The sequence below is a fragment of the Tyto alba genome, unplaced genomic scaffold (genome assembly GCF_018691265.1).
Source record: "Tyto alba isolate M040663 unplaced genomic scaffold, T.alba_DEE_v4.0 Super-Scaffold_48, whole genome shotgun sequence".
NCBI classification, from domain to species: Eukaryota; Metazoa; Chordata; class Aves; order Strigiformes; family Tytonidae; genus Tyto; species Tyto alba.
Genome location: NW_024881324.1, coordinates 2,276,069 through 2,302,318, shown reverse-complemented (window position 1 = coordinate 2,302,318; position 26,250 = coordinate 2,276,069). Strand labels below are relative to the sequence as shown.

Sequence of the window (26,250 nt, the reverse complement as noted above, 5' to 3'; positions counted from 1 at the left end):
CACAAGGAAACTCCTTCTGGTTCCCTATGGGTTGGGACCCTGCTCTAAGAAGTCCCTCAAGGTTGAGAGCACTCATTTTTTTTTTTTTTTTAGGTGAGTGACCGAGTGTTTTGGGTTGTCGTTAAACCCTAAGAGTGTGTGGCGATAGTTTTGTTCTCCTCTCATGGACATTTGAACCTGTGGTTTGTATATTTGTGGAGCGCCAGTTAACTCTGTTGAAAATAAATCTTAGTTTGGCTGTGATTTGCTTATTTGAGAGCTTCCGCAAAAGGCCCCAGCCTTCCTTCCAATGCCTACAACAGTACTTTGCAGCACTGAAGCCAAGCAACAGATGAACCAGGAGAGGTGTTGTGCTGAATCTCATATTCACAAATAAGGAGAGGCTTGCTCAGGGTGTGAAGGTTGAAGGCAGCCCTGGCTGCAGTGACCAGAAGATGCTGATGCCATCAAAGACAAGAAGGTCTTGTACCATAAACATCACATGGAAGACTAGGGAAAATGTGAGCCTGCTGCTGAATGGGGCGAGGGACCCAGTAGCACAGGACATGGAAAAGGCTGGGGTGCTGGATGCCACCTTTGCCTCAGTCTTTCCTTCCTAGCAAGAAAACAGCAGTAAGAAATACTACATACTGAAGTATGCTAGTAAGGAAAAATTGTAGGCTAGTAAGTAATTTCTTTTGTGTAGTGCCAGGTCCCAGAGAGCAGGGGCAAAGGCTGGAGTAAGGAAGATGTGCCCTTGGTGGAAGAGGATCAGGTCAGGCAACACATGAGCAAACTGGACATACATAAGTCCATGGGCCCTAATGGGATGCACCCACAAATGCTGAGGGAGCTGGCAGATGCCACTCTCGATCTTTAAGTGATCATGGTAATCGAGAGAGGTACCTGATGACTGGAAGAATGCAAATATCACTCCGATCTTTAAAAAGGGCAGGAAGGAGGACCCAGGGGACCACAGGCCTGTCAGCCTCACCTCAGGCCCTGGGAAGGTGATGGAGCAGCTAATCCTAGAAACCATTTTCAGGCACATGAAGGACAAAGTGATCAGGAGCGGTGAGCATGGGTTCACCAAGGGGAAATTATGTTTGACCAACCTGGTAACCTTCTACAATGAAATGACTGGCTTGACAGATGAGGGGAAAGCAAAGGATTCTTCACTAAGGCTTTTGACATTGTCATAAAATCCTCATAGAGAAGCTGTTGAAGTATGGGCTGGATTAGCAGACAGTGACTTGGATTGAAAACCGGCTGAATGGCTGGGCCCCAAGAGTGGTGATCAGTGGTACAAAGTCTAGTTGGAGACCAGTAACTAGCGGTGTACCCCAGGGGTCCATATTGGGTCCTATTGGGTCCAGTCCTGCTTAACATCTTTGTTAATGATCTGGATGATGGGGCAGAGCGTTCTCTCAGCAAGGTTGCAGATGATCCAAAACTGGGAGGAATGTGTAATAGGCAAGAGGGTCATGCTGCCATCCAGAGGGACCTCAACAGGCTGGAGAAAATGGAGTGACAGGAACCTCGTGAAGTTGAGCAGAGAAGTGCAAAGTCCTGCATCTGGGGACGAGTAACTCCAGGACCTGTACAAGGTGGGTGCTGACCAGCTAAAAAGTGGAAAAGGACCTGGGATTCCTGGTGGACAAGCAAGCTGAACCCCTGGTTCATGAACCAGCTATGTGTCCTCGTGGCAAAGAGGGCTGGTGGCATCCCAGATTGCAGTAGGAGTGTTGACAGCAGGTTGACTGAGGGAGGTGCTCCTTCCCCTCTAACCTCAGCACTTGTAAAGTCATACCTGGAGCACTGTGTCCAGTGCTGGGCTCCCCAGTACGAGAGAGATATGGACATGCTGGAGAGAGTCCAACAGAAGGCCACAAAGAAGGGACTGGAACATCTGTCCTACAAGGGAAGGCTGAGAGAGTTGGAACTGTTTAGACTGGAGAAGAGAAGGCCCGGGGCAGGGTGTGCATCTTCCCAATGTGTACAAATCCCTGAAGGGATAGTGTAAAGAAGAGGGAGCCAGGCTCTTTTCAGTGATGTCCACTGACTGGGCAAGAGGCAACAGGCTCAAACTGAAACACAGGAGGTGCCATCCAAACATCAGGAAACATTTTCTCACCATGATGGTGACTAAGCACACTAAACACTGCTGCAGGTTACCCAGAGAGGCTGCTGAGGTTTCATCCTTGGGATACTAAAAACTGCAGCACTACCACCTTGCCTCTCTAGGCCTTTTGAGAACTGTCTTACACACAAGTATTTCATGCCTCTCAGATATGAAGCACCAGAGACTTTATGATCATGTGAAGGGCCTGGTACTGAAAAAATGCTAGATTAGACCTGCAGAGATATGAAATCATTCCCCTCCCCTGTTATGGTTGACGTTTCCAGTGCCGATCACCTTGGCACCCACCTGAGGGCTAGCAGACTTTGAGGAGACAGTATTCACCTCTGGCACTCCCTTGCCCTTGCCTGTTCTCCCTCTCCTCTACCCAAACACATTCCAAATCTTTCAGAAAAAAACAGCAGCATGCTGGTCCTGCCTCCACTACAACAGCACTGGAGCACAGAGATGGGCAGACAGCTAGATGACTTGCTAATAATGATACCTACTTTTCACATAATTTTCATCCTCCATTGCCTCAAATACCACTCAAACCCATCCATTACGTACTTCCCAGATGTGAATATGCCAGTTGTAATCAATCATCACATAGTCTCTAGTGTTTTACAGACTGATGCATCAGTGCTCTCAGAGAAAAAAGGGCCACAGCTAAACAAACCTGGGATATACATTATAAAGACAAGATATTAACAGATGTATCTTTGCAAACCTACTGAAAATTTGAATCCCTTCCACCCCAACAACTCATGATACCAGAAGACAATGGAAAAGACAGAAAACAGGAATGGCTTCCATGGCTAGAAAAGTTTCCAGAGTCTTATCTGTCCTTATTCTGAATTTGGGAGAGGGGTTCTTTGCAAAGTTCTGGAAAGAAGAAATTTTTTTCAGGGGCTACTCAAGGTTTCTGGAACAAAAGCCTACAGGATCCAAGGAGCTTGCCTTCCAAGTGAAACACTCCCTTTGTTCATCTGGACTTCCCTAGCAAATATCTAATTTTGTGCCTATATTTCTGTATGTGGATAAAAGAAAATTTCAAGCAAGAACACACAACACTATACTACTGAAAGCACCGAGATTATGGTAGTTCGTGTCTAAGACTCTGCAGAGAACAGAGTGAATAAATGAATAACTACACGTTCAGCTTTCTCATCTTCTCAATGCAGCAGCAGCAGCCCACGTACCTAGAACTGAAGATAGTACAAACTGCCTGTTAGGTTCTTCCCTGAGTGTATAAGAAGATGTATTTGTACACACTACATATAATTAAGCTTTGTCTAAAACTAAACTTCAACATAAACGCACAACTGTAGAAATGTGCCATCTTATAGTAGTCTCTTTTCTCATTTCAAGACACAGCCTGGCTGGTTTCCAATACAGAAGATGTCTGATAGCAGGAAGAGTGCAAGACATTTATTTGAACGAATGAGCAAAGTACTGATTCTCAATTTCTTTGCCATCTCAGACTTCGGTCTGGTTTCATGCATGTCGTGGTTTGAGCCCAGAGGGCAACTGAGCACCACACAGCTGTTCACTCACCCCTTCCCCTCTCAGGAACGTGAAAGAAAAATGAAGCAAAAAAAGGCTCTGGAATCCAGATAAGGACAGGGAGGTCATGAGCAAAAGACTCATCCCATGCACCCCCCTCCTTCTCCCCGGGCTCAGCTCTGCTCCTGATCTCTCTCCCTCCTCCCCCAGCAGCGCAGGGGCAGGGGATGGGGGTTACAGCCAGCTCACCGCTCCTTCCTTCTGGGGAGGGGGTGGTGAACACCGCCTATCCCTCCCCTGCTCCCCGGGGCTCCCCTCTCACTGCAGACAGGCCTCCACGAACCTTCTCTGCAGTGAGTCCTCCCCACGGGATGCAGCCGTTCCCGAGCCGCTCCAGCGTGGGTCATTCCCTCGTGTTGCAGTCCTCCCAGCGCCGAACTACAACAGTGGGGGCTGCTTCTCCCCTCAGAGTCCCGGCTTCTTTTAAGTGCAGCTGCTTAGAAGCCCGTCTATGTATAGACAAGGTGAATTTGATTTCTAGTTTCTGTTGGGTACATCATAATTCTGGTGGGCTGCTTGCTTTCCTAGGTAAGCATCCTAAACAGGAACTTTGTTTATGGAGAACAGACTTTTAATTATTGCAGCTTTTCACCTTTATGTCTTCCTGCAAGTTGTAAACAGAATTCATACACAGACAAGAGAAGACCTTCTAATATAATTTATAATTTCTCAGTGTAACTGGATGACAGTAGATTCTTACAGACAACATATTACAGAAGTAAAGCCAACTGCAAAATTGCAAAGAAAACTTATCTGAAAAAAAAAGAGGTGAACTGCAAACCACATCTGTCCCCAATTTATTGAATATTCAGATTAATTTTCTCAAGTATTTCTCTTACAGTTTTCTTGATGTACACATGAACACTGTGTACCAACAAGACTAATCAGCAGCTGGAAACACAACTGTCATTTAATCTGCAACTTAACTGAAGTTGCAATAGGTATATTTTTAGTAACAGCTTGAAAATTTAAGCCATTAAATTCATTAACAAGCTTGAAGATGTGAATGTCTCATCTACTTAATTGAGCGCTTTCATAAAAAACTAAGCCATGAATTCATTTGGTTATATAGCTGATTTTGCCATTCATCAGTGCCACTCTCATAATTTAAGTAATTTACCACTCAAAATTTTAAAATAAAGCAGTATACTTCAATATCCCAACATTTAAATGATCAAGAAGAAATAACACAAAATTGTGATCACTGTCTAGAGCCAAAGCGCCACTTCAAAGGCGCATCCCTGACCTGGGCTAACACACTAATGTAGACACAACCTCCAAGTCCCAGAGCACACACTCACTACCACCATTTGCTTCTCTGCTGAGATCTGGGTGCCTACTATATATATAGAGCGGCTGCTGCTTCATTTCTCACAACTACTTTCAAACATTTATCACCACATGTGCTATGGTTTCTTCTCTGATTTATTTCTGAAGAAAATTTGAAAGAAATCGTACATCCATTTATTTTATGCTTTCGCTAATTTTGTTTCCTGAACAGCTAGAGTAGTTCAAACTACACTTTATGATTTATGAGTTTTTAGGCTTGTCCACATGAATTTTTCCATATGAGATCATAAAGCTTAATTCCTTTAAATTAAGAGTAGAATAAAAGACTTCTTTACCACAGCAGCAGAGAAAACTAAATATGAACACTAAAAGTAAAGGACACACAGACCAGCTCTGAAGGTTTAAGATATTAATAGAAAGATAACTTCTCTTTAAAAAACAAGAAAATTGGTATAGCTTATATCTCAAAAATACCCCTGGGGAACAGTTCCCTCAATCAGATAGCATATAATAGCAAATGAAGAGGAAAAATATTTTTCACTGAGATAATTTTGAGGTTTTTTGCTTGTATTAGAGCACACCATTCAGTCTTCCTAAAAAGAAACATTCAGTGCCAACTTCCCTTTCTAACACTGTTGTCCTCTTTTGTGGCAGATCTCCAAGATACCCTTTTATTTGTGGAAATTAATTATTTTAATTTTCTTTTTCCTTTATTTTTTAAATAAAAATGTAATATTCCTCAAACAATCAATTTAGTCAGGCACGCCTAATTGTTTTTTTTTTTTTTTTTTTTTAGTACCATCAAATAAAATAGCACATTGAAAATAGTACCACATGTTTACCTTCCTTAGACAACAACTTTCTACCAATAATTCAGCATCTTTCTATTCACCTGTGGGTTTACAAGGGTGTAGAAAACCCATTCTTCTGCATCTTTTCCTGCTCCTGGCACACCAGTGCAGCAAAAGCCTGATAAAACTAACACATACCTGTTTTTCAACCCAACATTTCCATATGGTTTAAAGTTAGTCCTCGAGGTGTAACACACCATAGCTACACCTCATACCTTTGGAGGAGGAGGGAAAAAAAAAAACCCTCCAGTTTTACAGGGCACTCAATATAGCAGATCAGAGACCTAATTTAATTTAATGTATAAAAAAAAGAAAAACCAAACAAAAAAACCCCCAAAACCCCAACAAAACAACAACTTGAAAAATCTAATTTTTAGCACAGAAAGGCACTTCTGTTAGTAAAAACTTTCTAGGAAGATTATACAGAACAAAGCAGAGCAAATTGGGTGTAATCCTTTCACAGCAATGGAATTTTGAATCCTCTATGAAAAGCAATCTAGGAAGCCCTACAACTCCTCCTATGTATGTGACAAAGAAAAGTGAACAAGTTAGCTAAAAGACATAATTCAGGCACAGCAAACAAATAGAATATTGTTACTATTTTGCAAATACCATTATGCGAAATATTGTGTGTGTATAGAAGGGCTACATGATTCAATCTTGAAGTCAAAAAGATTTCTCTAAATCTTAAGAAAAGACAACTCCATCAGTAAAAAGTAGCTTTGAAACTGCAGGCAGCTTTAACATCTTAAACCTTTAACAAAAAACTATTTTCAAACTAATTTTTCTATGCATCTATTTTGGCCAAATTCAGAAAACTTCTGAATTTCTCAGTGCAAATTTTTTTCAAATAGAAAAATAATGTGAATGTAAAGCCATAAGATCCTCCAATGTTTTCATGAAGGGTTGTTTGTGTCTATAAACCAGGCATAGAAATACATATTTAGCTCCCTTAAGTCACCTGAAATGTAGACCTAAAGAGAAAATCCCTCACTGACTTAACAAATCTGTGTGTTCCTTGTACTCCTTTAAAAGAAAGCAGTGTTTCTGCACAGGTAAGAAAAGACCTCCAGAAGAAAAGCAGACTTTAAACAGAAGTGAAGAATGCTCCAAGGCTGAATTCTGTCTGATGAGGTGGGAGGGGTGGCACAGGCACCTCAAGGAATTAGTGGGATCCTTCGCACCGTTAACCCTTGTCACTGAGCCTGACAAACCTTGCTGGGGAGCAGAAAGTTAAGTTCCAGATAAACTCTGTTTGGTAGCTTTTTTAGAAGGCAGATGTCTTCCCAGTGGAAAATTGTCAGAATATCATGCCGAAAAAGAAAATCTGTTTCTGCAGTCCCTCCCCACAGGAAGCACTCCTTCCCCCTTGCCTGGCTAAGTGACTTGCCTGTAACAATAATTCTCTTGAACACAAGGTAACTGTTAATTTTCTGACATGAGGAGGCTCTGAAGAACAGTGAGCAGTCAGCGTAGTAACTTGTTTTCTAAGGCACAAGTAACAAACCAAGTCTCACAGTTCTGGTTGCTGCAGACATGAAAAGTAATTTTGCTCTAACAAAATGATCTCGCATAGCAGGGGGGAAAAAAAGCCCCTCTGCCCTGACCTTCCCCTCTGAGAAGACACACAGACAGGCACTGCCTGCAGCTGACGGCTTCCTCAGGGCAGAAGTCACGCTGGATCTTCCATTTTGATCTAATAATCAGAAGGAAAAAAGCAAGCAGTTTCTCTGATAAGACAGCTTGAAAACTGTATCCTGTAATAGCTTTAAATTAATTACAGAATAACTCAGCATTTTACAAGAAAAAACAGTGATGCTTAACCTCATTAATGTGGAGACAACTCCCCTTTTTTCTGGTCATGCTGTTGTAGCACTTGTGCCATCAGACAGAGTGAAAGAACTAAAACAAAGGAAAGGCTTTAAACAACATAAATACAGTGGAAATTCTTTCTGATTTGTTAAAAAGCCTACAGGTTTGCTTCTACAATGATCCAAGACTACTGAGCAATATATTGCAAAATTTAAACATGAAATTCTTTCAGTCAGTTATTTAAGGTGAATGCTTTTCTCTGTTTTACGCAGGTACAGTGTAACCCTCCATATCATCAAAATGAAGTTTCAGAGGCAGTATTTTGGTGAAAATATGCATGCAAACTTACAAACTTATATGACATTTGAATAGTCATTTTCTCTATTGTAAAAATCTACAAATAGTCCTCCAAAAGAAGGACTGGCTTAGAAGACTGCGATGTTACTCACACTTGCAAATGAAGTGCAACCCATTATAATGTATTATTTGTGAGGCCATAGCAGAAGAATGATTTTTAGAAGTATGTTTACAGTCAAATGATACGATTGGCATCTTTAAAAAGAAGAAAAAAAATTATTTTACAGATAGTAAGTGGGGTGATAAACAGAAGCGTGCTGACAAGTAGATGTAATTTCAAGAGTAAGATCTCCAGCTCTCTTGATTCCTCCTTCTGCATTTTTAAATTCTTCATTGATAATTACAAAATTCTTCCAGTACTGCGTTATAACAGTTGCGTTTGTCAGTGACTTCTCTAGACACTGGCAATTACATTCTAATACTGTTGAACTTTTTTTGCTTAAAAATCCACTCAATTTTCAAATTTTAGTTGAAGCTCCACAGATCAATGAGTAGACACTTACAATAACCAACCAGTGTACACTCAAGCTTTATGATAAAGATTGCTATGGGGAAGGTATCAGTTAAGAGCTTGGACAGCATTTTACTTCAGTCAAATCTAGTTTTCATGAAAAAATGGTACTCAAATGAAACAAAGTGTGGGCTGTAACTACATTTTTCAAGTACAGCTATCCTTTGGATGGTTTGCTTTCAAAAAGAAATTTTGTGTGCCTTAAAACAGAGACAAGAAGTACCAAAGGGTGAGATTTACCTTCCTAGGTGCAGACATTCAAAGTCAGTGAAATAAACTATCCCCTCAAGCTAACTATTTTTCTCCAAGAAGAGATGGGGGACAGAATGACTGGTTCAGATATACATAAATTTGGAGAGGTCTATTTTACCAGGAATATGAGACACTCACAAAGATAAAAAGCTGAGAATCAACCTTAACAGTATATTTGAAACGTAAGTACCAACTATCAAAAGAAATAATGTTCTTACTACTTAAAGAACATGGTTAAATGTTGATGAGATGCACTCTAGTTGACTAAAGAAACCCCAATGAACCTTTGAAGGTAGTCACTAATACGATCCTGGCCTGATCAGACAGAGGTAACAGCTGAAGGACTCTTTTTAGGATACGTCTTTACTTTTAGAATCTTAGGTATTCTTGATTACAGCACTTTCAGTTTCTCCAGCAGAAAATACTTGGTATAAAATACATTAATAATAGCATGCAATGTGAATAAGGATGGGCTAACACGTGACTAAAACTGCTGGGAGAAACACACATACTTGGAACTTTTGAACAATTTGGTCCATTTTGGACAATTTGAACAATTTTCAAGAGCGACTGAAAAAGGCACATCCTTGATACATACAGAACCTGTCACCTGAGATCCAGCACTCCAAAATCAAGGGTTATCAATCCACAAACAGGTGTTTTTTCAATACTGGAAAGCTAGTGTTTTTTTGTTTGTTTGTTTGTTTTTTTAATAAAACTTTCTCCCCATAGCTTAAATGACTTAATCTTTTTTACTTATTTTTTTCAAAAGCAGAGTGTGGCAACTTAATGCTACCGACCCCACCTATTAAAGTGTTTACCCAAAGACCATTTCTGCAAAGACAAATGCTTTCCACCTTAACAGCTTATCACTTGCCAAAGCCTCTGTTCTGCCCAGTTTGCTTTTTAGCCTTTTTAAGCGAAGTCAGTCCAGCAGGACTTTGCAACAGGCTTGCAGGTACCGCAGCAGTGTGATTTCTAGTAGGTACAACAGGAAAAAGCTTGAGTTGTGTAAGTATTTTAGATATTTGCCCCACATGAAAAGAATCTTTGCCAGGCTGCAGTTTAATAATTATGCAGTAACTCTTCACTGCCTATCTCCTCACACCACTAGAATACATTTTTACAGGACAACTGTGTGTACATCAGCAGTTAGTTTTATATCCATAAGTATTCCAGTACAACCCTAGACAAAAGTAATTAGGAATATTGTGACAGTGTATTCTAACATATTAGTCAAACTTTGTGAATAAGTGGGGTGAAGAGGGGATAAAGTCTATATATTTAAATATCAAGTTTTCTTTATGAGAAAATGTATATAAGCTCAAAAATACTTCTGTGATGAGGAAAAACCCCATAATATCAATAATCAGTCATTTCCTGTATTTTTTAAATTTTATTGTTTAATTTAAGGCTCTGTCAATGCCTTCTACCTTTTTTTTTTGTTGTTGTTTCCATTTATTCAGCCCTCTGGATCTACAGTTTTCTAGCTGACAAAACAAATGAATTGTTGCTTCAACATAGCACAGAGGGTAGAGCATCTGGGACTACAAACATTAAAAAAAAAAAAAAAAAAAAAATCATCCTTAGAGGAAACAGATTTATTTAATTCAAATGGCTTCAAAAATTTGTTATTGCCCCGGTATCTATTTTGTTGTGTAGAACTTTTGGCTAACACAAGAGCTTTCGAGTAAAAACATAAATGGAAACTAATGTTTACAGTGGACACTCATTCAATAATGGTATTTAAGTGGAGAAGCAAATTATGCTTTGCATGCCTAGAGCCCTCTTCATTCTTAGAGTCTTCATTCAAATCACTCCCAAACAGAAGTGACATTAAAATCCTGCTGAACAGCCGGCTCATGTGAAAACAGTAAGACGGGCTGCCAACACAAACGCTTGTCTTTAAAAGCTGATCCTGGATTTCAGTCTGGAGTGTTTTACCATTGCTTCTGGAAAAAAACCTAACTGAAGCTGCAGTAATTTTTTAATTGCTTATGTGTACTACATACAAAGAGTCTTTTTACTTCCAAACCGTTAGAAACGCAAGGGAATTCAGTCATTTAAACATACTCTTAGCTTGTTGTAACTGTGAGAACTATCGTTATATCAAGAAAGATTTGTACCAACATGAAACAACAAGAAAAATTTCCGGTCTGGAAGTTGAATTCAATCCACACTTTTGGAAAACAAGTGGGTGGAAGTTTCAGTTCTTAATGCCTCAAAATGCCCCTCTTGAATAGCCACCTAAACTCTTCACAAGAGTATTGCACAGACTTGAAACGTGCTAGCTAGTTCAGGCATTGCATTACCCTTATCAGTTAAGTTTTAAACCCAAGAAAAAAGTACTTGTGGTAACCTTGCAAAATTTTTAATCAAAATTTTCTGTTATATAAACCAAATATTAATCATATTCTCTTACTACCTGAAGCATGTTTTCTTCTCGCAGATGGTGAATTTAGGATGTTGAATTAGACTGAATTTATAAGAAATTAGTCTCATCACAGCAATAATTACAGAGACAAATTTGGGCTGTTCTCTGTGAAACAAACTCAAACTTTTCCCAACAACTTGAAACTTCAGAAGTGTAACAATCTATAAAATTGGAGCCATCACATCATCTATATTGAGCTTCCTTTACTTGCTCCAGCTTATGAACAGGAATTTCCAGGGAAGCACCTTCAAGCTGACAAATGCCACCTATCATTGCAAATTCTTAAAGCAAATCAGCTTTTCCCACAACTAGGAGAGGAGGTGGTTGCCTGTCAAGGATCTTTAATTTTGTAGAGTTTAGGTCTGTTTTTTTCCCTACTCAATGATTATTCATTGTTTTCAAAGGCTGAGTGGGTTTCCTCCTTTGGTGAGGAGACATACTGGATTTCACCAAAATGGAGGAAGACACTCATTAAAATGTAGTATTCAAGTAGGAAAACTACATTTATTTAGCAAATTACATCAAGGAACAATAATGATCTGCTGCTCCTATTAAACATATTTTGTTTGATTGGGGATTCATTATCTCATTGACAGTATCAAGAAGTGGGCTGTATTTGCTTTCTGAAGTTTTCCAGCAATCTTAATTCTATGCAGAGGTCTCAAACCACCCGAACAAGCTATGAGATCCGTCCTAATTCACCAACACTTAACTGAAATGCTGATTCTCCAATACAAAGATAGATGTAATAACTTTTGAGGGGACACAGTCTTTAAAATGAGACATTTTCCTCTGTAATCCCACAGCCACTGACATGGCAGGCCCACAGCCAAAGCCACAGAGCAGTTTTAGAAACGGGCTGATACTCCAATTCAGGCCAAATCCAGTAATTAACTCCAGCTCTTATAAGAGGGAGATCTGAACAAGAGTCTTACAAAAGGACCTCAGTATTACGCATGATTAAACTCTACTTCTCCAGAAACTTAATTAGTTCAGAGTAACCACACATCACAGAGATTCAGACTAATTGTCTTGGGAATTACTTGGGAAAAGATATATCAGTGAGAGCAAAATAAAGTTAAATTTTTCTTCAGACAGACAAAATTTTCCAATTACCAACAATGGCAAGTAATTGTTTACTTTAGGATTTATTAAATCAGGAATTAAGCATAATGTTTTCTTGAACATCCAAGTGTTGGATAGAACACAGAAATAGTGATCCCCTTTTCATTCTGCAGTTAGCCACCACTGAGTGTCCCTTTAAATAAAATCTACTTCAAGGGAAAGGAGCTAATGAAAGATTTAATTCTTAAAAAGTAACTTCACACAATGTGTTCTGTATAGGGTGACCTTATAGAGAGACTCTTTAGCAGACAGACTGCTTGACGATTAAGTGAGCTATGCTGATGCAGCAAGTGATTCAGGACACAGGAAAGGATGACTTTAAACCACTAATACTTCTAAATTTAGATATTCAGCTTTTCTATATTGTAAAGATCAAATCATCAGTATGCTTGCTTCATTTAGAGAGGAATTTGGTAAGACTATAGAGTGTAATAACACTAAGACTTTACTCCTGAAACAATGCAATGAGTTGCCTGGACAAGAAAACAGAGGACCAGCATTCTTTGGCAAAATGCTTTAATTTCTACAATTAGCTTGTCAGTCATATCTGAGATGTGCTGCTGGCTATTGAGGTACGTTCAGCAAGACTTTGACCATATACCAGTTAATTCCTTAATACATTTTGAATAGATTGTCATTGAAACTATTTTTGAAAAAAAATCAGATGACTTTGAATAACAAATGCAAGGCTGACTGCCTGTGAAGCACTGAGCTGTAAAAACCTAGGTCCCAAGACTGGGAACAGGAAGAAAGTTATAGTGACAGTGAATATACTGGTTCAATCAGGATGAAAAGTGTCATCATCAAAATTTTGCACAGGAGTTTGCAGCAGTCTTTTCTGGCAGCAAGAAAGCAAGCAAAACTGTAATTTCTGTCTTCTAGCAAAGTGGCTGTTGAAAGGAAGTGCTATTATAGTTGCAAGAAAAGAAAGCACTTAAAAGAATCGAGATATCCCTGTTCCTTTTAAAAGTCTAGTAAATGGGTACAGAAAAGACAACTGAAGGATTTCTGAGACTCTGAGCTCTGTTTTCCTTGATTATGAGCTAGCAAGCCCTTTCTATAGATAGCTGAAGTTTTACCTTACATCGTGAATCATGTAACCTAGCTGCACTTTAAATTAAACCACTCTTCTCATTTGTTAAGACAACAGAAAGACAGATGAACAAAACCTGTTTTGGAAGAACTCAAAGGACAGATTTAATATGCAGACTGTTTCTGATCAGACGGCCAAAAATGAGTAAAGCAACTTGCTTTAGTTCAAGCAGAGTTCAAAGATTTGTTCTATGTATAGTTTCAAAGACTGGAGGCTCCCTAAAAGACTTCAGATCAATACTGCTCTGTAGCAAAGTAACCTAAAATGCTTCTTTCTTGAATTTAGTAAGAAATACATATCAGAAACTGTCAGTGTGAATGTACAAAACCAGAAGGCATTTCAGCTGTTTTGAAAATAAGCTGAAATCCAAGTGTAAATTACTATTTCATATATATTTTTTATAATTTACCCATTTGTTCTTAAAATTATGACTTCTCCATTAGTCAAAAATATCTACTCAGGATTGATGCAGAAATAATCAGTAAGAAATTTTGCTACGGGAAACATTTCACTGAGCTATACTTTTATAAAATAAGTTTAAATCCTGCAAGCAAAATTTTGTTGCTAATATATTAGATATCTCTTCTAGTTATTAGATTTCGTCTCACTAGTTATTCAGAGGAGAATAATTCCTTCTTAAACTGAAAAACGTGTCTTAACACAAGTAGTGAAATTTGCATTCCAAAGTAAAGAAATTCTCAGCAGAGCAACCATTAGCCCTTATACCAGATTTACACAAGCTGAAGCTACCAAGACTGGAACTGAGGGCTATAAAGGCACTGGTATTGGCACTGTGAATTGAGAGCATGCAGAAAGTTTATTAAAAAAAACAGAGCATGCTGGGAACCTGAACAAAACCTATGAAAATCAAACGAAAAATCCAGACAGTTCTTCAGTGAATACATGATCAAACCTGTCTGATGTACATGAAGTCTAAATGAAGTTAACCGCTTAACAGTTGATACAGACAGAAGTGTGGTTTAATGAGCATGCTTCAAATAACCACCATACTTTTTAGTTGCAACCTTTCATGACTGAAATAATCTGTTCAAAGACATCACTGCCTTGATCTGTCTCATGTTTGCAACCTTCCTCCTTCATTCCCACTCACCCTCTGGGGGAAGGTGTCTCCTGTTGGTAGCCAATGTGTGCAAACACCGGAACCAAAACCCAGCCCACCTCCCCACACACGAAACTGCCCTTTACCAAACACCAAGCCACGAAAGCCCACGGACGTGATGAGACCTGTGCTTTGGCAGCAGCGGGGATGCAGAACCAGCAATCTGCCTCCAACTCCCTGTGCTTCAGGGAGGCCTCACACACGACACCTGGAAGGTTTCAGTCATCCCAACACCCAAACAGGCTTTCCCATGGAGGGGCAGCCACCACTCCTTCAGTTCTCCACAATTTCCCAGAGTATAACAAGCCCTTATGCTTACTGGAAACTGGAGACCTCTAAGGAAGACTCTCCACATCATGGTGACTTAACGGCAAATAGAATACTGCTACAGCAGTTCAGTCTCCTACTTAGAAGTTATTACAAGTTACAACACACTGATTCTATTAAATTGAATATTACAGCATAGGTAAATGAACTGCATTATTTTTCACTTCAGTGTCACTGCTGGGCTCATTTCTCATTGTTTAAAGTACTGCTTGGACCGTAATTCCTCAAGTGAGACACATAAAGAGGTGCTGGATACTGGAGTGTTTGCAGCGCAAGCTATCCTTCAAAAATCTGAAGGTTCCCATCATGTCCTTTCCCTCAAGAATTAGAACCTGACTGCAAAGTCTGCACTCAAACATAGGAACACAGAAAAAGAAGGGTTCAGATGGTTCAGAACAGGAAGGGTATCCGTCTAGGATCTCACACGAACGTAAGTACTCAAACTAAATCAGTATTGTGTGATTTTTTATTTCCTGCTAACACCCGTCCACCACTAAATATTTCCAGTATCTTAAGAGAAACCTTAGGTGTATTAAAGACCACATGCTACAGCTATAAGCCATGCCACTGGTAGACAGCAATAGAGAAGGCACATCTCAAATTCCTGTTCTATTGCCCCAATTCCTTTAACATTTCTATTTATTAAATGAACTGCACTCAACTTCCTAGTTCAGCAATAAAACAGAAGCATTTAATTAACCATTTTCAAAGTCTGCTCTGTATCAGAAAATAGGCAAGTCATAGACACAGGGCTTCACATGTCCACTCAAAATTTCCAGGATCTATAAACTGAAGGAGGCTAACTCCCAATCTTTGGCATATTGCTCGGCTAATTTTCTCAACAGCATTATTTGTTTCACGTGCCTGTCCATCCTTCTACCAACTATATTCTTTTGAGACTGTCACAGCCTTTCACCTGATTCTTCCTCTTCCTACAAAGACCAGTATTAAAGCATACTAACCCAGAATGTATTTGTTTAACACATATTGTTATGGCAACTACTTCACAATATGCAAGTTTAAGGTAAGGGGAAATGAGAACTGCAATTGTGTTCAGTATCACTCAAGTCTCAGTGGAGACAGCAGAGGGAAATCAAAATGCACTTGAAAAATAAAGCAAACTATGCACTGACAACTTAAAGCTTGAAATACCTCAACTAATTAGATACCTCTTGTTGCTAGGTATATACTGTGCTATGGAAGCTAAACATTCGGTTTTATCTTACAAACAAATTCTATTTGTACTAGTCTCAAAAAGCTTTTTCATATTACATACCATTAATTGTTACTAACACTTATTTAAAAAACACCTGTGCACTTTCATGATTTAGAACTCCTTAATCGTAACTTACAGCAATAAATTTCACGTGTGACATGTTTCAAATAGACTAAGTGGAATTTCATTCTAATTAGAGAATTTCAGTAGAATTGTGAGGGGGCTCAAGTCCAGCTGAAGTCAGGCTCCTGTTTGCTTCAACAAAATCTGGATCGGAGCTCTAAACAGCAATTCTTTTATTTTAAAAAATAAGGCAAGAAGCATCTCAGAAAAATACTATCTACACAAAGATTAAGACCAAGAATAAAAACTTGTTTAAAGCCTTTAGACTTTCTAAATAAAAGCAAGCTGCAAATGACTTATTTTATTGTTTTGCAGGCCATAATCACAAGAGGCTGCTCAAATATGAATATTACAGCTATGTTTTTTTTACTAATTTCTATTTCATCTTTTTATACAGTATGAAATTCACATTCATTGTTTGGTCTATGCAGTACCCTTTAGCTGACAAATGTCAGGTTAAAAAGCAAGTGTTTTATTAAGTTGCATAAGAAACTGGGATTTTAAAACAACTGTAGGCTGCCAAATTGCAACCTAACTGCATGGTACCTACCAAAACTCATAAAAGTAAACGGATGTAGGAAAGATGCTGCACTTCCCCTCCCCTAGTAGCTATCAGATTTCTCAAAGGTTTTTACTTATTTTTTTTTAATCCATTCCTGAGACTTTTAGAAGTGGCACCAATCAGAGAAATGATCAGGGTATTCTGTAGACTTCAAGACTGAAGACGAACATTAAACAGAAGTGTTAGATCTCTATCTTGTAAGCGCTATGTTTCCAGCATCAGGAACTACAGGAAAGACATAAGGGATCAGCGAAGCATCGCTTACCAGCGCCCTACAGTCCCTGCAGGTCCCATCTCTGCCAGGAACAAGCTGAGCCAAAACATGAGAGTACAGGATCATATTTGGACTGCCCTTCTCTTGTTCATCTTTTGTTTTTCAGAAACATTAATAACTAAAATGCAGACATCAGGGTGAGCAGAACAAGTTGTGAATTAAGGATTTAAACAGCTGGTCCAGGGTGGATTTACATATCGAATAGTTGGGACTGGCCTTTAGAATACAAAGCCTCTGTTTTCTTAATGTGGCAAGAGGTGATGGTGTTCATGGTAACAAATAACTCGTGACCAGGCTACACAACAGCAGAAATAACTGAAAATTACTGAATGTAATTTCAGCCTCATTATGCTCCTAACACCCCAAAGACTCCAATTTTTCAGAACAAAAACTTCAGATCTTGTTGGGATGTATATGCTTGTATAGCACTTAGTTTTTAGAAATGTGGTCCCCAGAAACCGTGGCCAGTATTTGTGTTGGAATGGACTAAACTCCTGGCGATTTTAATCCTGCTGTTTAAACAACTGTATCACTTTAGCACATACAACACTGATTGACCATGAAAACATCAATTTAAAGCTTCAAACTGAAAATGGAATTAGAATGATGGGCAGAGGCTCCCTTCTATCAAGCAGAATTTCCTGCCTAGCAGACACTGGGTCAGCATCTGAACCAGCACTCTGTGAGTATGTTCTCCAGCACTCCCTTCAGGTTCAATCCTGAATGCAATTTAAAAAAACTGACAGGGAAACTCTTAAGAGGTAGAAGATCAAAAAAGTTACTTAAGAAGCCACTCAAAAGACTTTTATTCTAACAACAATACTATTCCCCCTCCATGGCTTCTGAGTGCAGAAGTACTGCCCAGCTTAGTTACGAACTTTCCTATATAGAGGAAAAGTTAATTACATATTTTATCTTTGTAAACCATACATGGGGAATAGTATTTAGCAATAACCCTAAGCAATATTCCTTACTATGATTCTTTTTGCCTTTTGTTTTTCAGTGTTTGGTGCATTTTCTATACAACAAAACATCACAGTATTAAGATGAATTAGCAGTGACATGCCGCCACCATGCCTTGCTGCTTCAAATGGTATTCTAAAAATATTCATCACCGGCTTGCCTTTTCTCTTCCAAAATTGATTAGGAGAGAATGTTTTTTTTTCTAGCTATTTGACACAGATTAAATTTTCATACCTTTTAGACGGGAATTTTTTTGAAGATGCTCAATGATTAGAAATACGATAAACTAAAAGGCCTGTGCAAACTTCCCATGTAGCTCTTTCTACAATAAAACCCTGACACAGCAACATTGCTACCCAAATCAAAATCTCCTCATAAATATTTATGTATCTCATTCTGTGGTGGTTTTTGCCATTTTTCTCATACATTCTTTGTGCGCTAGAACAAAGATCACAGAAGTTAAAATAATGCAAATAAGTTGCTTAAGTCCTACTAATTACATTATCCTCCATTAAGGAAAATAGAGCTTAAATTCTTACAACTGAGAACAGAGTGCAGTTATGAGAGTAGAAAAACTACACTGCACATCTGAGTCATGTTTGCAGTTTTGACACTTTGTGGTACAGGATGATGATCCCAGCAACTGTAAAATAAAGCAGCTATAATCTTCATCTTATATTATTCTCTATATATTGTTAAGCTTAAAAACTATTGAGGGGCTACAGATTGAGAACCATTCCTTACCATACTTAAAATAAGCACTTCTTTTATTATTTACTAATTTAACTAGCAAATTCATTAATAGTCATCATTCAACAGTCAATGCTGGGACACTAAAATAATTTTTGCAGAAGAGACTAGCAAGTTTAAATTTCTTTCTAAGGAGAAAACCATCTCAACCACCTCATTTTTATGAATGTCTCAGATAAAAGTATCTCAAAAACCCAGGATGAAAAAACTGTAGCTTTCCAAACCCATGCTTATTTTACTTAAAGTAACACTGCAAAGGATCCTGAGTCAGGTATCAGACATCAGTAGCAATATCGGACTACTTAAAAATAAGCACAGTTCAGTGGTCTTTAGTTATTCAAAACAGGCCTTATCCTGGTTCCCAACAGGCATTTACTGTGACGATTTCCTTATATCAGTCCCAAAACACTGCAGAGGTAAGCATTACGGTTTCACAGTTATTAAAAAAAAAAAGTTACCTACATACAGAAATTAATGACACAAAGATTGCATTGTCAAAAAGCATGCTGAATAATGCACACACGCAGTGAAACATCATTAACACTTCTTTTTACATTTGAAAAAGTCATACCTGGGTACACTGCCTGTTAAGCTTCTTTCACTTGATGATGATGACGATGATGATGATGATCCAGGTCTCTGATCTGTTTTCATTCCTGGAGTCTCTGTTGCACTAATCTGAGGTTTTTCACCTTCCTCTTCTGGCTTTTTTTTTTCACTATCACTTTCATCACTCCCTTCTCCTAAGATGTCATCCACCTGCCAAAGAGTGGAGAGTCAGTGTATCCTCTGACAGACTATTCTGTATCAGCCTTTCATAACTATTGGATTGCTCTTAAATAATCATTAGGAATACACTTCACCTCTCCTTGACCTTCTCTTTTAAAATTCAAATTAAACCCTAACATCTTCAACGCAGTTTCTCTAACAACTCTTTTTCTATTCAAATGAAATATATTTAGTCTACGTTTACAATAGATATACACTCACATACACTCACATACACGGTACAGTCACATTTGAAGGTGCTTGCACTTTATTATAACATGAACAGCTGTAAACAAGAAACTGTATTATGAAAAATGCGCTGTCTTATGAAATTTAAGGAATAGATGTTCTGTACTATTGTAACATATAATAACATATATTTTATACTATATATATTTTATACTATTATAGCATATACAATCACTTGGGCAAGGCATATTAAAGTCTCTAGCTAATAAGTATTATTATATTTACAAGTATTCCTTAATAGATATATAACTTTAAAGAAGTGTATTTAAAGACGTGTATAATACAGTATGAATGGAACGGAACATACAAAACTCCGGTCTAACCAGATTGTCCATTTACGCTCATTAATAAAGGCAAAGCTGCAAAACATTTACACATTTCATTAAATAATTATTTGGCCTTTGCTTCTGAAAAGTTAGCATGGGATTTAATGCTCCTCTAAGAACGTGTTAATTTGCTCTGACAGGTTTGGAACTTCTGAAATCATCATTAAAAGCAAATTATACTCATGAGCTACCCCTGCTGAGCTTCAAAAGGTTAGATTCTCTTTGAGTCAGCATTCAACCTTCAGAAAGTTGAAAACATAGGTGAAAATCCCACAGTCTCTCTATTTTGGTAAATGATAGAGGGCTTGGAAAGAAGCTACACATGAGTATTTTTCTACTGAAAAATACTTTTTTCAGGACTTTTTCCTGAAAGCAGCTTCTATCAGTGTAAGCTAAAATATGCTTCACAACTACTCTTTGTTCTCACTAATGCCACATGTGCTTTATTAAGAAGAAAAACTCTGTATATGAACATGCACCAAAAGATTTTACACTGCTTATCCACTGTTTTTACACTGATAATCCCAAAAGCTAGAAGAATGCTCTAAGAAAGTCACTTATATCTGGTCCTTCATAAATGCACCTCTAATTTCTTTGTTTACCTTGATATGCACGGAAAGAAAGTCAAAGCTGCCCTCTTTATCAAACTAAATGAAAAAGATCTACACCTTGCCAATCATCTACTGGAAATATGGTAGAGGTAAATGTAATACCCTTTCAGAGAAAGGGAACTCAAAGGAGAGCTTGCAAGCAAGGAGGGAGAGGAAATAGAAAATACAGAAGTTTGGTAACAGTCAAAGACCCATTCCATTCCTTTTTCTGGTGTCCTAACAGCGAGGGAAAAGGCGTGTGACCCACGATGGTGAAGGTGCTCCACAGAGCAATTTCACCAAGCACACAGATCACTCCCAGCACACTCCTGTTGTCTTCAGGAAGATGGAGTGTGTGGCATTCATCTTCAGCCCTCTGCTAAACAGATGGATTTGGGGGATTTATTATCTTTCTACAAGTCTTACTCAGTGATTCCTGTTTGATGGTAGTATTAAGTAATTTTTCTTCCTTATCTTGTGCTACTTTACACTGAGGATTCTGCCTATCTATATTGCTGCAAAATAGAAATGATGTAGAAGGAATAATAATAACAACAATGAAAAAAAAAAAAGTAGTACTTCAAAACATCCTAAAATAATATTTTTTGAGGAGACTTGCCAGCATAAGGGAAAGCAAGGACATTTTGTTACAAAGTATGCTCATGAAAAAATTTCTTTAAGTAGCTGATTGTTTTAGAGTTCTACAACTCCAGCTTTAAAACAGTTTAAAAATCCAGGCTATACTATCTTTGGATGGAATGATTTCTATACAAAATGAAAAGTAACTTGCAAGCTTCTCAGATCTACAATTTAAGCTGTTTTTCCATTGGCTCTTGTCTTAGTACATTTTTACTGAAACATTGTGGTGTAATGCCCAGCTCTTTCATTGTGGAAGCTGTAAAGAAACAACAGTAAAAAAGGAACCACATACCAGCTCAGTGCATCTAAACCCAGATGACAGTTTCAGGTAGAAACTGTAGGAATTGCTGTGTCAAATCAAATTGCATTAGTCCAAAAATTGCTCTTCCCATGACCAGAAGTTGTCATATGCATGGAAATAAGAATTACAGAATGCAATCCTGGGTCAGGGAGACTGAAAAGACAGCTAGAGATAAGCCAACAGTGAGCTTGGCAATAGTGTGGAAAGTACACAGGGTAGGGATTTTTCAGGGTGTACATAACACATAGAAAGCCTCATGTGTTTAAGTATTACGGTCTGGGATGGGATGGTAGGAACACCACGCCTGTAGAGCTCCCTTAGAAGATACTTGCTGCAGTCAACATGGCCAACAATCAACAGTCAAATGGCAGTACAGATCTACAGCTCTAACAACTCCTTTCCAGCAAGTCTTATATTTAAAATCACATTCCTTCATTCCAAAAGCAGTGCTTTTTTGGAACGTCATATGTTTAAAGCTACGTTCTCACTACAAAACATGTTAAGGTTTCCAAAGGACAAAGTTAGGTTGATAGACAGTGTTACAGATGTCTCTCACAAACTGAACTTTTACAGTCTTTTAAAACCTACTTTGTGTGAACAGTTTTGACAGACTAGCAGTCTAGTTATTGCCATGTCTTTTATGCCATTTAATATTAGAATTACTGAGTTAATTGTATACATACATGCCCCATTTCTGTGGAAGGGTATTTAAAATGCACGTATGAATCATAGAAATACAGCAAGTTTTGAAAATCATTGCATATGAAAACAATTAATGTGGGATGGTCCTTACAAACCACTAATTAGAAAGGCAGGAATCTGTATTTTGGATGCCTAACTATTGACTACATTGCAAGTTGCGCTGAAAAATACAAAGATTACCATATCTTCATCTTCCAGAACTCTCAAAATAAATGGAAAAACTATGTTTTCATTCCAGCAGCAAGATTTAAGCCCTTCACTTAAACAAATTAATAGATTAAAAAAACATATTAATATTTAAGCAGCAACTATCTATCCAGACACATCACTAACTTAAAATCAATAAAAAAGGTTAAAGAACAGAGAAAATGTTCAGTCTGGTTCAGACCAAGACGGATACTGATGTACCAACTACAATTTCTGCTTATTAGATTTTATATGATTATTACAAAGGGAACAAATAATACTTCAGAAGAAAATGCCAGTTAATACCAAATCTTATTGATAAGACACAGTGAGGGGATGTTTACTGCTTAAACACTGCCATAGCAGCTATCTTTAAACTACTTAAAGACTTTTATAACACAGCAGGAATGATTAACATTGAAAAAGAAAAATGATTCATCCCTTGAAAATGACAAATTGTTCCATTTAGCAAGAGAATGAAAAGTCTGACAATTCTTTTAAACACCTGATTATAAAAGCCAGAAGTAGTCCTCAGCTGACAAAATTATTTTATTTCTCATTTAGGAGGAACACGGCATACATTCATGCAGACAAAGTATAAAGATGAAGCAGCAGTGAGATGGAGATTTTCAGTCTCATATTCTCTTATTAGGAGCTGTAAAGTACCTAAAGCTTTGTTAAAAAGAAAGCCAAAACCTCCTGTAGTAATAATGAACCAGGTCAGCTGGAAAATGTTTTCATTCCAGAAGTTGAGTTTACACATTTAAAATGAATCAAGACTCTGAGAAAACATCAAAAAAGAAACTGTCATGAGCAACCTCAGTTTGTTATGAAGATAATTTACAGACAATGTTTCAGGACAACATTATGGATGTAACAGAGATCTACCATGGCGCTTCACGTTTTTTGGAAGAAGCAATTACATACAGAATAATGTAAACAACATATTAAAAAAAAATAATAAAAAAAAAGGAGCTGTGAATAAACTTTAGTTCTTGGTTTTAAGGTAGCAAGTATTTAAAAATTCAAGTTTTAATAGAACTGAGAAAGCAATTACCATAGACAGCAACAGGACAACACATGTACCTACTTAAATGATCTCTCCTAAAAGCTGTAAAATGCTCTGAACCAATTCTTTACTGGAATTACAGAAAATTCTACAAAACGAATAGGTTTAATGGACAGCTGTTCATTTTGTGCTCCAGTTTTGCATGGAAGATACACACTTCTCCCCCTGCCCCCCAGTCTTTCCCAAAAGACCAATTATAGTTTTGCTCCAACTGATTGCCTAAGTTAAGGGAAAACTGGAAAAAAAAATCAAGTATTTACAAAGTTCTTCAGGTTTGTTTCTACTGCCATAAAAATGACTCTTTATTTTTAGCAATGGAAACAATTGAACTGGTATTGTCTGTAAGCACAGATAAAAACCAACGTCATTTCAGCATAAAGCCTGTGTCTCCTAAGCAGGTATTTGAGATTGAATTTTAGGAGAACTTGCATATAATCTGCCACATGAATGTGCCAAAAGGTTTCAACATGTACCTTATATTCCCCCCAAAGGGCATATAAATTCATAAAAATAACTCTGAAGTGAAAATAAGATGTCCAAGTACACCAGTAATTGCAGGTATCTCCACGTAAAACATGGTATTACCTCACTACACTCTTTACAAATACTTTAAAATGCTGCCACGTTTGGTGCCAGGGACCATGATGACCTCTTAGTAGTTATTAAACATAAAAGGTAACACGCCACCGACTCTATCCAATTAGTGGGTAAATTGATGCTCTGCAGACAAATACCAGACTAAAAAAGGCAAACAGACATTCCATGTGTCAACTCAAATTTCACTAGCTTTATCTGCACTGCATTTCTTTCAGTGTTCTTTCAATTAGCTGAGTAAGTCACTGTTTCTGGTCAGGATGATATACCTACATTGTAAACATGACCAACAGTGATTTCTTTTAATACATATCTCAAACTGTATGTGTACAATTACTTAAAATGTAATAGGCTGGTAGTCTTGAAAAAAATCAATCATGAAATGCACACCACAACTTTTTTGAATATACTTAAATACATTGCAGACATCCTGAAATCCCAGTGTGCTCAAAACTGTTCCTAATAACCAAAACAGTTCTGTGTTTGGGGTTGGTTTTGCTTGACATTTTCTCTTTTTACCAAAAAATTTTGGGACTGATTTCCTACGCACTTTCATGACTTATATGAAGATTTATTATTTGTTATTAAAAAAGAAAAGTTAAAAGGTAATGTTTTGGTCTTACAGGTTACTTCTAAATTACAGGACACAAGCTGCTCAATACTGCAAGTATTTTAAAAATTATCAAGTAAATGTGCATAAACAGGCAGAGAACATGAGAGACAGTGCTTTTTAATTCTATCCTCAAGTACTTCTAAAGTATCTTACACCACATCTGCATTAGAAAACTGTCCCTGAAACATAGGCACCTTCCAAATGCTGCTGACATTCTAATTGCTTTGCAGTGCACTAGCAATACTGACAAAAGCTGCTCTTCCATGTAACTCACTGTTTCTCCAGCAGAACTGGTGGGCACACTGGTTGTGGAATTTTAAAAGTTTCCCTAGAGGACAAAGCTTGCTTTTAGAAGCACCCATAATTCTCCATTTGAGCCCCTATTCTTTATCCCTGCTTCCACTTCCAACATTCCTTTCTGCTTTGTCCCAAACTATTGCTTTTTAGTAGATCCGTAGAGTTTTTACGTATCTTTCACATGAAATGTTAGAGAAAAATCAGCAGACTATTTCAGGAACTTGAACACAGCAGTAAAATGAGAAACCAATGAAGAGTAGATGGGAAAGGTGACACTAAAGATTACAAATTAAAAAGCACTTCTGAGCCTGTGAAATTAACAGTGAACGATGGTATTAGATTGCAAATCAAATCAGAGTGGTGGCTCCATCTTCCTGGAGTTGTGCACTGAACTTTCTAACATGCCAGCACACAGGTATGAAAACAAAACTGTCAGTGGCAAAATAAATGGACATAATATTGTAAAAAAAAAAAAAAAAAGTTTACTAACTCCACATTATGAAGTAGTTAGTAGGAATTAATACAGTAGTGGTAACTCCAAAGAAGGTGTAGTTATCTCCCCATAGCCCGGCTCACAAGAGGTCAGCCCCCAGCGCTCCACTGTGGTGCCGCAGCCCTGGGAGGTTCAACGCCAGGCGGAAGGTACGCGCAGCCTGGCAGCAGTGTTCCAAAACAGGCACACTAGCCCCCCGCCGCCCCGTGGCTCTGAGACCGTTCCGCTGGCAAAGTGGGGCAGTCAAAGAGGAGAAGAATGAGAATGCCTCCTAGAAGAAAAATGTTCTTCAAAAGGTTCAAACAAGGCTGCGTAATTGGAGACACCGACATGGGATGCAATTGCCCGAGAAAGTATTGCTATTATAGCATATTCACAAATGCTTGTCCTCTTTCCTCGAATCATATACCCTGGGCATCTGGTAATGCAAAGAACGGTTTATCAAGAGCAGAGCAGGAGAAAGGAGATTTGTGCAAATGACTTGCAAAGTTTAACCCCTTGACACGCACAACAAAGCACTTTTGCAAAGAAGAAGAGTGGGAGGCCATGACGGGATTGATAAAGCACCTTGATGAGACCAAGGCAGAAAGACAAGCATAAAGTCATTTAACTTTTGCAGACAGCCATCTTTAATTTCAAATCCTCCTTGGTTTTATGCTAAACAGTATAATACAGATTCTATCCATATGTAAAACTTAA

General features: G+C 38.1%; 1 protein-coding gene across 1 annotated transcript in view; it reads right to left on the bottom strand.

The window, feature by feature from the left end:
• The window catches only part of CTDP1 (CTD phosphatase subunit 1), a 113,761-nt gene that overhangs the window by 19,672 nt on the left and 67,839 nt on the right, over positions 1–26,250 (bottom strand). The window contains exon 12 of the mRNA XM_032998884.2: positions 19,296–19,483. Within this exon, the coding sequence (XP_032854775.2) occupies positions 19,296–19,483 (188 nt within the window). The remainder of the gene's footprint in view (positions 1–19,295; positions 19,484–26,250) is intronic.